At 50.7% G+C, this 14243-nt stretch overlaps 1 protein-coding gene across 1 annotated transcript in view; it reads left to right on the forward strand.

Moving 5' to 3' along the window:
* The window catches only part of tnrc18 (trinucleotide repeat containing 18), a 116712-nt gene that overhangs the window by 39679 nt on the left and 62790 nt on the right, over window positions 1–14243 (forward strand). Inside the window, exons 8-15 of the mRNA XM_071343563.1 lie at window positions 7209–7316; window positions 7404–7461; window positions 8589–8722; window positions 9847–10034; window positions 10915–11273; window positions 11364–11404; window positions 11684–12649; window positions 13113–13261. Coding sequence (XP_071199664.1) covers window positions 7209–7316; window positions 7404–7461; window positions 8589–8722; window positions 9847–10034; window positions 10915–11273; window positions 11364–11404; window positions 11684–12649; window positions 13113–13261 — 2003 coding nt within the window. The remainder of the gene's footprint in view (window positions 1–7208; window positions 7317–7403; window positions 7462–8588; window positions 8723–9846; window positions 10035–10914; window positions 11274–11363; window positions 11405–11683; window positions 12650–13112; window positions 13262–14243) is intronic.

The raw sequence follows: 14243 nt of genomic DNA on the forward strand, positions 1-14243 counted from the left end.
CAATACACACTATACCCACTATATACACAATACACACTATACCCACAATACACACTATACACACAATACACACTATACACACACACAACACACAATGCATACACAATACACACAATACACAATACACACTATACACAAAATATACACAATACACACGATACACACTACACACACTATACACACAATACACACTATACACGATACACAATACACACTATACACACACAACACACAATGCATACACAATACACACAATACACACTATACACAAAATATACACAATACACACGATACACACTATACACACTACACACACTATACACACTATACACACAATACACACTATACACGATACACATACACACTACACACACGATACACACTACACACACGATACACACTACACACACGATACACACTACACACACTATACACACACGATACACACTATACCCACTACACACACTATACCCACTACACACACACACACTATACCCACTACACACACACACACACACACACTAGAGGTCGACCGATTATGATTTTTCAACACCGATACCGATTATTGGAGGACCAAAAAAGCCGATACCGATTAAACGGCCAATTTTTTGATGACAATTACAACAATACTGAATGAACACTTATTTTAACTTAATGTAATACATCAATAAAATCTATTTAGCCTCAAATAAATAATGAAACATGTTCAATTTGGTTTAAATAATGCAAAAACAAAGTGTTGGAGAAGAAAGTAAAAGTGCAATATGTGCCATGTAAGAAAGCTAACGTTTCAGTTCCTTGCTCAGAACATGAGAACATATGAAAGCTGGTGGTTCCTTTTAACATGAGTCTTCAATATTCCCAGGTAAGAAGTTTTAGGTTGTAGTTATAGGAATTATAGGACTATTTCTCTCTATACCATTTGTATTTCATATATCTTTGACTATTGGATGTTCTTATAGGCACTTTAGTATTGCCAGTGTAACATTATAGCTTCCGTCCCTCTCCTCGCTCCTACCTGGGCTCGAACCAGCAACACAACGACAACAGCCACCCTCGAAGCAGCGTTACCCATGCAGAGCAAGGGGAACAACCACTCCAAGTCTCAGAGCGAGTGACGTTTGAAACGCTATTAGCGCCCGCTAACTAGCTAGCCATTTCACATCGGTTACCAGCCTCATCTCGGGAGTTGATAGGCTTGAAGTCATAAACAGCAGAGCTGCTGGCAAACGGAGGAAAGGGCTGTTTGAATGAATGCTTACGAGCCTGCTGGTGCCTACCACCACTCAGTCAGACTGCTCTATCAAATCATAGACTTTCTTATAACATAATAACACACAGAAATACGAGCCTTAGGTCATTAATATGGTCGAATCTGGAAACTATCATCTCGAAAACAAGACGTTTATTCTTTCAGTGAAATACGGAACCGTTCCGTATTTTATCTAACGGGTGGCATCCATCAGTCTAAATATTCCTGTTACATTGCACAACCTTCAATGTCATAATTATGTAAAATTCAGGCAAATTAGGCGGCCCAAACTGTTGCATATACCCTAACTCTGCGTGCAATGAACGCAAGAGAAGTGACACAATTTCACCTGGTTAATATTGCCTGCTAACCTGGATTTCTTTTAGCTAAATATGCAGGTTTAAAAATATATACTTCTGTGTATTGATTTTAAGAAAGGCATTGATGTTTATGGTTAGGTACACATTGGAGCAACGATACGCACCGCATCGATTCTATGCAACGCAGGACACGCTAGATAAACTAGTAATATCATCAACCATGTGTAGTTATAACTAGTGATTATGATTGATTGTTTTTGATAAGATAAGTTTAATGCTAGCTAGCAACTTACATTGGCTTCTTACTGCATTCGCGTAACAGGCAGGCTCCTCGTGGAGTGCAATGTAATCAGGTGGTTAGAGCGTTGGACTAGTTAACCGTAAGGTTGCTAGATTGGATCCCCCGAGCTGACAAGGTATAAATCTGTCGTTCTGCCCCTGAACAAGGCAGTTAACCCGCTGTTCCCCGGTAGGCTGACAGTTAACCCGCCGTTCCCCGGTAGGCTGACAGTTAACCCGCCGTTCCCCGGTAGGCTGACAGTTAACCCGCCGTTCCCTGGTAGGCTGACAGTTAACCCGCCGTTCCCTGGTAGGCTGACAGTTAACCCGCCGTTCCCCGGTAGGCTGACAGTTAACCCGCCGTTCCCTGGTAGGCTGACAGTTAACCCGCCGTTCCCTGGTAGGCTGACAGTTAACCCGCCGTTCCCCGGTAGGCTGACAGTTAACCCGCCGTTCCCCGGTAGGCTGACAGTTAACCCGCTGTTCCCCGGTAGGCTGACAGTTAACCCGCCGTTCCCCGGTAGGCTGACAGTTAACCCGCTGTTCCCCGGTAGGCTGACAGTTAACCCGCCGTTCCATGGTAGGCTGACAGTTAACCCGCTGTTCCCCGGTAGGCTGACAGTTAACCCGCCGTTCCCCGGTAGGCTGACAGTTAACCCGCCGTTCCCCGGTAGGCTGACAGTTAACCCGCCGTTCCCCGGTAGGCTGACAGTTAACCCGCCGTTCCCCGGTAGGCTGACAGTTAACCCGCCGTTCCCCGGTAGGCTGACAGTTAACCCGCCGTTCCCCGGTAGGCTGACAGTTAACCCACCGTTCCCCGGTAGGATGACAGTTAACCCACCGTTCCCCGGTAGGCTGACAGTTAACCCACCGTTCCCCGGTAGGATGACAGTTAACCCACCGTTCCCCGGTAGGCTGACAGTTAACCCACCGTTCCCCGGTAGGCTGACAGTTAACCCACCGTTCCCTGGTAGGCTGACAGTTAACCCACCGTTCCCTGGTAGGCTGACAGTTAACCCACCGTTCCCTGGTAGGTAGAATAAGAATGTGTTCTTAACTGACTTGTCTAGTTAAATAAAGGTGTAAAAAAAAAATCGGCATCCAAAAATAGAAATCGACCTCTCTCTCTCTCTCTCTCTCACACACACACACACACACACACACACACACACACACACACACACACACACACACACACTATACCCACTATACCCACTACACACACACACTATACCCACTACACACACACACTATACCCACTACACACACACACTATAGCTACTGGTCCCCCAATATCCTGACCCAGCTACTGGTCCCCCAATATCCTGACCCAGCTCCTGGTCCCCCAATATCCTAACCCAGCTCCTGGTCCCCCAATATCCTGACCCAGCTACTGGTCCCCCAATATCCTGACCCAGCTACTGGTCCCCCCATATCCTGACCCAGCTACTGGTCCCCCAATATCCTGACCAGCTACTGGTCCCCCAATATCCTGACCCAGCTACTGGTCCCTCAATATCCTAACCCAGCTAGTGGTCCCCCAATATCCTAACCAGCTACTGGTCCCCCAATATCCTGACCAGCTACTGGTCCCCCAATATCCTAACCCAGCTACTGGTCCCCCAATATCCTAACCAGCTACTGGTCCCCCAATATCCTAACCAGCTAGTGGTCCCCCAATATCCTAACCCAGCTAGTGGTCCCCCAATATCCTAACCAGCTAGTGGTCCCCCAATATCCTGACCAGCTACTGGTCCCCCAATATCCTGACCAGCTACTGGTCCCCCAATATCCTAACCAGCTACTGGTCCCCCAATATCCTAACCAGCTACTGGTCCCCCAATATCCTAACCCAGCTAGTGGTCCCCCAATATCCTAACCCAGCTAGTGGTCCCCCGATATCCTGACCCAGCTAGTGGTCCCCCGATATCCTGACCCAGCTACTGGTCCCCCGATATCCTGACCCAGCTACTGGTCCCCCGATATCCTGACCCAGCTACTGGTCCCCCGATATCCTGACCCAGCTACTGGTCCCCCGATATCCTGACCCAGCTACTGGTACCCCAATATCCTAACCAGCTAGTGGTCCCCCAATATCCTAACCAGCTACTGGTCCCCCAATATCCTAACTAGCTACTGGTCCCCCAATATCCTGACCCAGCTACTGGTCCCCCAATATCCTGACCAGCTACTGGTCCCCCAATATCCTGACCAGCTACTGGTCCCCCAATATCCTAACCAGCTACTGGTCCCCCAATATCCTAACCAGCTACTGGTCCCCCAATATCCTAACCCAGCTACTGGTCCCCCAATATCCTAACCCAGCTACTGGTCCCCCCCACCAGCTACTGGTCCCCCAATATCCTACCCAGCTACTGGTCCCCCAATATCCTAACCCAGCTACTGGTCCCCCAATATCCTGACCCAGCTAGTGGTCCCCCAATATCCTGACCCAGCTAGTGGTCCCCCAATCTCCTAACCAGCTACTGGTACCCTAATATCCTAACCAGCTACTGGTACCCCAATATCCTAACCAGCTAGTGGTCCCCCAATAGCCTAACCCAGCTAGTGGTCCCCCGATATCCTAACCAGCTAGTGGTCCCCCAATATCCTAACCAGCTACTGGTACCCCAATATCCTAACCAGCTAGTGGTCCCCCAATAGCCTAACCCAGCTAGTGGTCCCCCAATATCCTAACCAGCTACTGGTCCCCCGATATCCTAACCCAGCTACTGGTCCCCCGATATCCTGACCCAGCTACTGGTCCCCCGATATCCTGACCCAGCTACTGGTCCCCCGATATCCTGACCCAGCTACTGGTACCCCGATATCCTGACCCAGCTACTGGTACCCCGATATCCTGACCCAGCTACTGGTACCCCGATATCCTAACCCAGCTACTGGTACCCCGATATCCTAACCCAGCTACTGGTACCCCGATATCCTAACCCAGCTACTGGTCCCCCGATATCCTAACCCAGCTACTGGTCCCCCAATATCCTAACCAGCTAGTGGTCCCCCAATATCCTAACCCAGCTAGTGGTCCCCCAATATCCTGACCCAGCTAGTGGTCCCCCAATATCCTGACCAGCTACTGGTCCCCCAATATCCTGACCAGCTACTGGTCCCCCAATATCCTGACCCAGCTACTGGTCCCCCAATATCCTGACCCAGCTCCTGGTCCCCCAATATCCTGACCCAGCTCCTGGTCCCCCAATATCCTGACCCAGCTACTGGTCCCCCAATATCCTGACCCAGCTACTGGTCCCCCAATATCCTAACCCAGCTACTGGTCCCCCAATATCCTGACCCAGCTACTGGTCCCCCAATATCCTGACCCAGCTCCTGGTCCCCCAATATCCTAACCCAGCTACTGGTCCCCCAATATCCTGACCCAGCTACTGGTCCCCCAATATCCTGACCCAGCTCCTGGTCCCCCAATATCCTAACCCAGCTACTGGTCCCCCAATATCCTAACCAGCTACTGGTCCCCCAATATCCTAACCCAGCTACTGGTCCCCCAATATCCTAACCCAGCTACTGGTCCCCCAATATCCTAACCCAGCTACTGGTCCCCCAATATCCTAACCCAGCTACTGGTCCCCCAATATCCTAACCCAGCTACTGGTCCCCCAATATCCTGACCCAGCTAGTGGTCCCCCAATATCCTGACCCAGCTAGTGGTCCCCCAATATCCTGACCCAGCTAGTGGTCCCCCAATATCCTGACCCAGCTACTGGTCCCCCAATATCCTAACCAGCTACTGGTCCCCCGATATCCTAACCAGCTAGTGGTCCCCCAATATCCTAACCAGCTACTGGTACCCCAATATCCTAACCAGCTAGTGGTACCCCAATATCCTAACCAGCTAGTGGTCCCCCAATAGCCTAACCCAGCTAGTGGTCCCCCAATATCCTGACCCAGCTACTGGTCCCCCGATATCCTGACCCAGCTACTGGTCCCCCAATATCCTAACCCAGCTAGTGGTCCCCCAATATATCCTAACCAGCTACTGGTCCCCCAATATCCTGACCCAGCTAGTGATCCCCCAATATATCCTAACCAGCTAGTGGTCCCCCAATATCCTAACCCAGCTAGTGGTCCCCCAATATATCCTAACCAGCTACTGGTCCCCCAATATCCTGACCCAGCTACTGGTCCCCCAATATCCTGACCCAGCTACTGGTCCCCCAATATATCCTAACCAGCTACTGGTCCCCCAATATCCTGACCCAGCTAGTGATCCCCCAATATATCCTAACCAGCTACTGGTCCCCCAATATCCTGACCCAGCTACTGGTCCCCCAATATCCTGACCCAGCTAGTGTCCCCCAATATCCTGACCCAGCTAGTGGTCCCCCAATATCCTGACCCAGCTAGTGTCCCCCAATATCCTGACCCAGCTAGTGGTCCCCCAATATCCTGACCCAGCTAGTGTCCCCCAATATCCTGACCCAGCTACTGGTCCCCCAATATCCTGACCCAGCTAGTGGTCCCCCAATATATCCTAACCAGCTACTGGTCCCCCAATATCCTGACCCAGCTAGTGGTCCCCCAATATATCCTAACCAGCTACTGGTACCCCAATATCCTGACCCAGCTAGTGTCCCCCAATATCCTGACCCAGCTAGTGGTCCCCCAATATCCTGACCCAGCTAGTGTCCCCCAATATCCTGACCCAGCTAGTGTCCCCCAATATCCTGACCCAGCTAGTGTCCCCCAATATCCTGACCCAGCTAGTGTCCCCCAATATCCTGACCCAGCTAGTGGTCCCCCAATATCCTGACCCAGCTAGTGGTCCCCCAATATCCTAACCAGCTACTGGTCCCCCAATATCCTGACCAGCTACTGGTCCCCCAATATCCTGACCAGCTAGTGGTCCCCCAATATCCTGACCAGCTAGTGGTCCCCCAATATCCTGACCAGCTAGTGGTCCCCCAATATCCTGACCCAGCTACTGGTCCCCCAATATCCTGACCCAGCTACTGGTCCCCCAATATCCTAACCAGCTAGTGGTCCCCCAATATCCTAACCAGCTAGTGGTCCCCCAATATCCTGACCAGCTAGTGGTCCCCCAATATCCTGACCAGCTAGTGGTCCCCCAATATCCTGACCAGCTAGTGGTCCCCCAATATCCTGACCAGCTAGTGGTCCCCCAATATCCTGACCAGCTAGTGGTCCCCCAATATCCTGACCAGCTAGTGGTCCCCCAATATCCTGACCCAGCTAGTGGTCCCCCAATATCCTGACCAGCTAGTGGTCCCCCAATATCCTGACCCTATGAAGAGTCTTCGATGAGCTGTGTTTGCGATATTATGGATTAACTCTCTCTCTCTCTCCCTCTGTCTCTGTCTCAGGTTTAGGCCCCTCTCCGCTGCACCAGGCCCTCCCTCCCTACCAGCTGGCTAGAGACCCCCAGTCAGGACAACTAATGGTTATAGCTACAGAACACATCCCACGCTACGGTACGATGTGAGGATGACTGGGGTGTACGGAGCACTGCTTTGATCAGGCATAACCCTATATTGTCCCGTCCCCCCCGTCCCCCGTAGGAGGAGATGTGATGGATGGTGGTGGCGCCCCCCTGTGGCCAGGGGTGTACGGAGCACTGCTTTGATCAGGCATAACCCTATATTGTGTCCGTCCCCCCCCCCCCCCCGTAGGCCGTAGGAGGAGATGTGTTGGATGGTGGTGGCGCCCCCCTGTGGCCAGGGGTGTGTGGAACACTGCTTTGATCAGGCATAACCCTATATTGTGTCCCGTCCCCCCCTAGGAGGAGATGTGATGGATGGTGGTGGCGCCCCCCTGTGGCCAGGGGTGTACGGAGCACTGCTTTGATCAGGCATAACCCTATATTGTGTCCCGTCCCCCCCTAGGAGGAGATGTGATGGATGGTGGTGGCGCCCCCCTGTGGCCAGGGGTGTATGGAGCACTGCTTTGATCAGGCATAACCCTATATTGTGTCCCCCCCCCCCCCCCGTAGGAGGAGATGTGTTGGAATGGTGGTGGCGCCCCCCTGTGGCCAGGGGTGTATGGAGCACTGCTTTGATCAGGCATAACCCTATATTGTGTCCCGTCCCCCCCTAGGAGGAGATGTGATGGATGGTGGTGGCGCCCCCCTGTGGCCAGGGGTGTATGGAGCACTGCTTTGATCAGGCATAACTTCTTGCGACTACAGGGGGTGCTGTTCCGAATTAGCATTTTGTCGTCTCCAAATTAAACTGCCTAGTACTCAATTCTTGCTCGTACAATATGCATATTATTAATTCTATTGGATAGAAAACACTTTCTAGTTTCATACAACGTTGAAATTATGTCTGTGGGTGACCCAGAACTCTTTCTACAGCGAAATCCATGACAGACAGTGAAAGGTCTGAGAGCGAAGCTCTGGTTTCAGATCAGTTTTTAAGGTCTCTGTCTATCCTATGGAACGACACGAACTGCACCCGCCTTCCCCTGGATGTCAGTAACCAATGAGAAGTGGAATGGGCCTTCTAGGTAGCTCTCAGAGGTTATAAAAGACCAAGGAGTGAGAGTAGCCCCCCTTTCGACGCTCGCCCTTACGCAGGAAGGGACCTCCGGATGCCATTTTCACAGGCTCGGTTATCAACTTGAAATGTATCCGTCTGTAATTTAATTCGATATAGGACTTAGAAACATCATAAGGTAGTTAATTTAAACCGTTTTATAGCAATTTATATCCGTTTAGTGCGATTTTGATGCATTTCTATGTGAAGCACCGGGCACATTTCGGGGTCCTGGTTGAACGTTAGCGGGCATTTAGACGGACAAAGGACATCTTTCGACCAAAAGAAGATTATACCCAAGAAAGAATACATTGCCCAAGAATCCGATGGAAAATCACCTCATAGTAAGTAATATTTAATATGATAAATCGTTGTTCTGTCGAAATATTTTAAACGCATATTTCGCCATTTTGTTTTCTATCCCTTCGCTTGGCGAACCCTGTATTGCACAGTAAGGATAATTTTAGAAATGTAAATCAGCGATTGCATTAAGAACTAATTTGTCTTTCGATTCCTGTCAACCCTGTATTTTTTAGTCAAGTATATGATTAGCTTTCAATTAAACTAGATCACTCTGATAGATGACGTCAGACATATTGAGGCTTGATTTCCTAGTATTTTTATTGTGTAACCACGGTTTTGTATGGCTAAATATGCACCTTTTCGAACAAACTGTATATGTATGTTGTAAAATGATGTTACAGGAGTGTCATCGGAAGAATTCTGAGAAGGTTAGTGAAAAAATTAATATATTTTGGCGGTGATTACGTTATAGCGCTCTTTGGCTGGAATCGATGCTCTGGTAACGTTTGCACATGTAGTATGCTAACTTATCGATTTATTGTGTTTTCGCTGAAAAACGCTTAGAAAATCTGAAATATGGTCTGAAATCACAAGAACTGGGTCTTTCCATTGCTATGCTTTGTCTATTTTTATGAAATGTTTTATGATGAGTAAATTGGTCATACACGTTGCTCTATCTAGTAATTCTAGTCGATTTGTGATGGTCGGTGCAATTGTAAACTGTGATTTCTACCTGAAATATGCACTTTTTTCTAACAAAAACTATCCTATACCATGACATCAGACTGTCATCTGATGGTTTTTTTATAGGTTATTGGCTATCAATATCTTAGTTGAGCCGAATTGGTGATAGCACCTGAAGGAGTAAGAAACTGATGGAGTTAGAATAGTGGTGTATTTTGCTAACGTGTTTAGCTAATAGATTTACATATTTTGTCTTCCCTGTAAAACATTTTAAAAATCTGAAATGGTGGCTTTATTCACAAGATCTGTATCTTTCATCTGGTGTCTTGGACTTGTGATTTAATGATATTTAGATGCTACTATCTACTTGTGAAGCTATGCTAGCTATGCTAATCAGTGTGTGGGGGGTGGGGGGTGCTCCCGGATCCGGGATTGATACTCGTGAAAGGATAACCCTATATTGTGTCCCGTCCCCCCCTAGGAGGAGATGTGATGGATGGTGGTGGCGCCCCCCTGTGGCCAGGGCCGTACGGAGCAGGAAGTTCTCTGCAGCATGCCGCTCAGCTCCAGATGTTGTCACAGCAACAGATGCTGAGGCAACATGAACTGGTGATGATTCAACAACATGCCGCTCAGGTCCTGGAGCTACAGAGGAACGCTCAACTGATGGTGAGGACACACCTGATACACACCTGATGCACACCTGATACACACCTGATGCACACCTGATACACACCTGATGCACACCTGATGCACACCTAACTGGTGGTGAGGACACACCTCATGCACACCTGATGCACACCTCATACACACCTAACTGGTGGTGAGGACACACCTGATGCACACCTGATGCACACCTGATACACACCTAACTGATGGTGAGGACACACCTGATGCACACCTGATACACACCTAACTGATGGTGAGGACACACCTGATGCACACCTGATGCACACCTGATACACACCTAACTGATGGTGAGGACACCTGATGCACACCTGATGCACACCTGATACACACCTAACTGGTGGTGAGGACACACCTGATGCACACCTGATGCACACCTGATACACACCTAACTGATGGTGAGGACACACCTGATGCACACCTGATGCACACCTCATACACACCTAACTGGTGGTGAGGACACACCTGATGCACACCTGATGCACACCTGATACACACCTAACTGATGGTGAGGACACACCTGATGCACACCTCATACACACCTAACTGGTGCTGAGGACACACCTGATGCACACCTGATGCACACCTCATGCACACCTAACTGGTGGTGAGGACACACCTGATGCACACCTGATGCACACCTGATGCACACCTGATGCACACCTGATGCACACCTGATGCACACCTAACTGGTGGTGAGGACACACCTAATGCACACCTACTGCACACCTGATACACACCTGATGCACACCTAATGCACACCTAACTGGTGCTGAGGACACACCTGATACACACCTAACTGGTGCTGAGGACACACCTAATGTCCCGCGCTCTCTCTCACCCCACGCTCTCTCTGTTGTAGGAGCGTCTGAAGGCCAGTGAACAGAGGGCGGAGCTAGAAGAGAAGACCAATAAGAGGAGTTCCGAGCCCAAACGCCGCCCCTCGCCACGCCCCACTCCCTCCCCCTCCCTCCACTGCCATAAAACTCCCCTCCGTTCGCCTCCCCCTTCCACCTCCTCCCTCACCCCCCTGTCCTCCCCCAGGCCCACTCTCCAACACCAGGAGGTCCAGAGAGAGAGGTCTCACCCTTCCTCTCCCCTCCCTCGCCCCCCCGCCCCACACTCTGCCTCCCCCCTGAGACCCAAGCAGAACGAGGGAGAGGAGGGGGGAGAGAGAGGGGGAGAAACAGACCACCGCTCCCTTTCACCGAATCTACACAGGTGAGCCTCCTGTTAAATGCTAATTAGAGCAGTAAAAATACATGTTTTGTCACACCTGTGATATACCGTCTGATATACCACGGCTGTCAGCCAATCAGAATTCAGAGCTCGAACCACCCAGTTTATGATCTGTTCTGTCATATTCTAGTCTGTCATATTCTATTGTGTCATATTCTATTCTCGTCTGTTATATTCTATTCTGTCGTATTATATTCTGTTATATTCTATCATATTATATTCTGTTATATTCTATTATATTCTATTCTATCATATTATATTCTGTAATATTATATTCCATCATATTATATTCTGTCATATTATATTCTGTTATATTCTATTCTGTTCTATTCTGTTATATTCTGTGTGTCCTCATCATATGTGTGTGTGTGTGTGTGTGTGTGTGTGGACAGATATCACCCCTGGTTACCGTTGCCAGTCCATCACCGCCCCGTTCCCCCCCCGCCCCCACCCAGCAGGGGGTAACACACACCCCTCGGTCTCCTCTCCGCCTCTGCCCCGGGCCACAGCTCCAGACGTGAAGCCTCGGGGCCTGGAGCTCCGGCCAGACCAAGGGACCGCGTTGAAGCATGACCCCGACCAGGAGGCACCCCAGCTGGGCATGAGTCCTGCTGCCCTGGGCCCTCTGCTCCGGACCTCCGGCCCTCCAACCCTCGGCCATATAGAGAGAGACGGAGAGTCAAGCCTCAAACACACACATCTCACACACACACAATTACACACACATCCCAGCCTTACACACCCACATAAACACACCAGCATCCCCTCAGCCCCACAGCCCTGTCCTCCTCTACCACACAAACACATCAGCGTTAGCCTCCCCTCAGCCCCCCAGCCCTGTCCTCCTCTACCACCCACACAGCCACAAGAACAACAGACCGAGGAGGAGGAGGAGGAGGCAGGAGAGGTCAAGATGGAGGTGTTGACCTACGGCTGCCGAGGAGCCTATCAGCTCCCTCCGTTCGTCCCGAAGGTGGAGACTAAACCAGAAGTCACAAAGAAGTCGAGCCCCGCCCATTACCCATCGTGCACCACAGCAAGCTCCGAGCGACCGACCTTTAGACCCAGTCCCGACACGCACGCATCCTCTCCTCCCCCTCTCTCTCCCTGCCCTCCCCCTCCCTCCCTTCTAAACATCGTCCCTGATGACCCCATGGCTGGTATGATGACACTGTTGGCTGCCAGTCAGATGCCCCAGGCTGCCCCTCCTGCCCTATCCACCCTGCTCCAGACAGAGGCCTCCTCGCTGGGGAGAGACGTGGCCAGTCCTGGGTGTCTGGAGGTCTGGGCTCTGGAGGGGATGACTCTACTCAGCGACATGGCTTCACTAGAGATGGACAGAATACAGCTGGAGCAGGGTGAGGGAAAGAGGAGAGGGGGAAGGAGGGGCGAGAGGAGAGGGGGAGAGAAGGAGAGGAGATGGGGAATGGAGGGGGGAGAAGGAGATGGGAGAGGGGGAATGGAGGGGGGAGAAGGAGATGGGAGAGGAGAGGGGGAGATGGGAGAGGGGGAGAGGAGAGGGGGGAGGAGGGGAGAAGGAGAAGAGATGGGAGAGGAGGGGAGAAGGAGAAGAGATGGGGGAGGGGGGGAGGAGGAGATGGGGAATGGAGGAGGGGGGATGAGGGGGGGAGAGGAGGAGAGATGGGAGAGGAGAGGGGGGAAGGAGAGGAAAAGGAAACGGTTTGAATGTAACTTCTTCATAAAGGTCCTACACTGAATCTAATACTGTGTCTGTTTCTCTCTCTCTGTCTGTCTCTGTCTGTGTGTGTGTGTCTGTCTGTCTGTGTGTCTGTTTCTCTGTCTGTCTGTCTGTCTGTGTAGGTCAGGTGTTGAGTGGTCTTGACAGCCTGTTGGAGGCGGGTAGAAAGGTGTTGCTGGAGGCCATTGAGAGCCAGTCTCACATCGACCTCCCCAGACAACTACACCCCAGCAAGATCTACAGCTGGAGGATGAGGACAGACCCACAGGAGGTAACATACTGTAGACCTATAGCTGGAGGATGAGGACAGACCCACAGGAGGTAACATACTGTAGACCTAGAGGATGAGGACAGACCCACAGGAGGTAACATACTGTAGACCTATAGCTGGAGGATGAGGACAGACCCACAGGAGGTAACATACTGTAGACCTGGAGGATGAGGACAGACCCACAGGAGGTAACATACTGTAGACCTAGAGGATGAGGACAGACCCACAGGAGGTAACATACTGTAGACCTAGAGGATGAGGACAGACCCACAGGAGGTAACATACTGTAGACCTGGAGGATGAGGACAGACCCACAGGAGGTAACATACTGTAGACCTAGAGGATGAGGACAGACCCACAGGAGGTAACATACTGTAGACCTGGAGGATGAGGACAGACCCACAGGAGGTAACATACTGTAGACCTAGAGGATGAGGACAGACCCACAGGAGGTAACATACTGTAGACCTAGAGGATGAGGACAGACCCACAGGAGGTAACATACTGTAGACCTAGAGGATGAGGACAGACCCACAGGAGGTAACATACTGTAGACCTGGAGGATGAGGACAGACCCACAGGAGGTAACATACTGTAGACCTAGAGGATGAGGACAGACCCACAGGAGGTAACATACTGTAGACCTAGAGGATGAGGACAGACCCACAGGAGGTAACATACTGTAGACCTGGAGGATGAGGACAGACCCACAGGAGGTAACATACTGTAGACCTGGAGGATGAGGACAGACCCACAGGAGGTAACATACTGTAGACCTGGAGGATGAGGACAGACCCACAGGAGGTAACATACTGTAGACCTGGAGGATGAGGACAGACCCACAGGAGGTAACATACTGTAGACCTAGAGGATGAGGACAGACCCACAGGAGGTAACATACTGTAGACCTAGAGGATGAGGACAGACCCACAGGAGGTAACATACTGTAGACCTGGAGGATGAGGACAGACCCACAGGAGGT

This window comes from Salvelinus alpinus, chromosome 1, assembly GCF_045679555.1.
Source record: "Salvelinus alpinus chromosome 1, SLU_Salpinus.1, whole genome shotgun sequence".
NCBI lineage: Eukaryota > Metazoa > Chordata > Actinopteri > Salmoniformes > Salmonidae > Salvelinus > Salvelinus alpinus.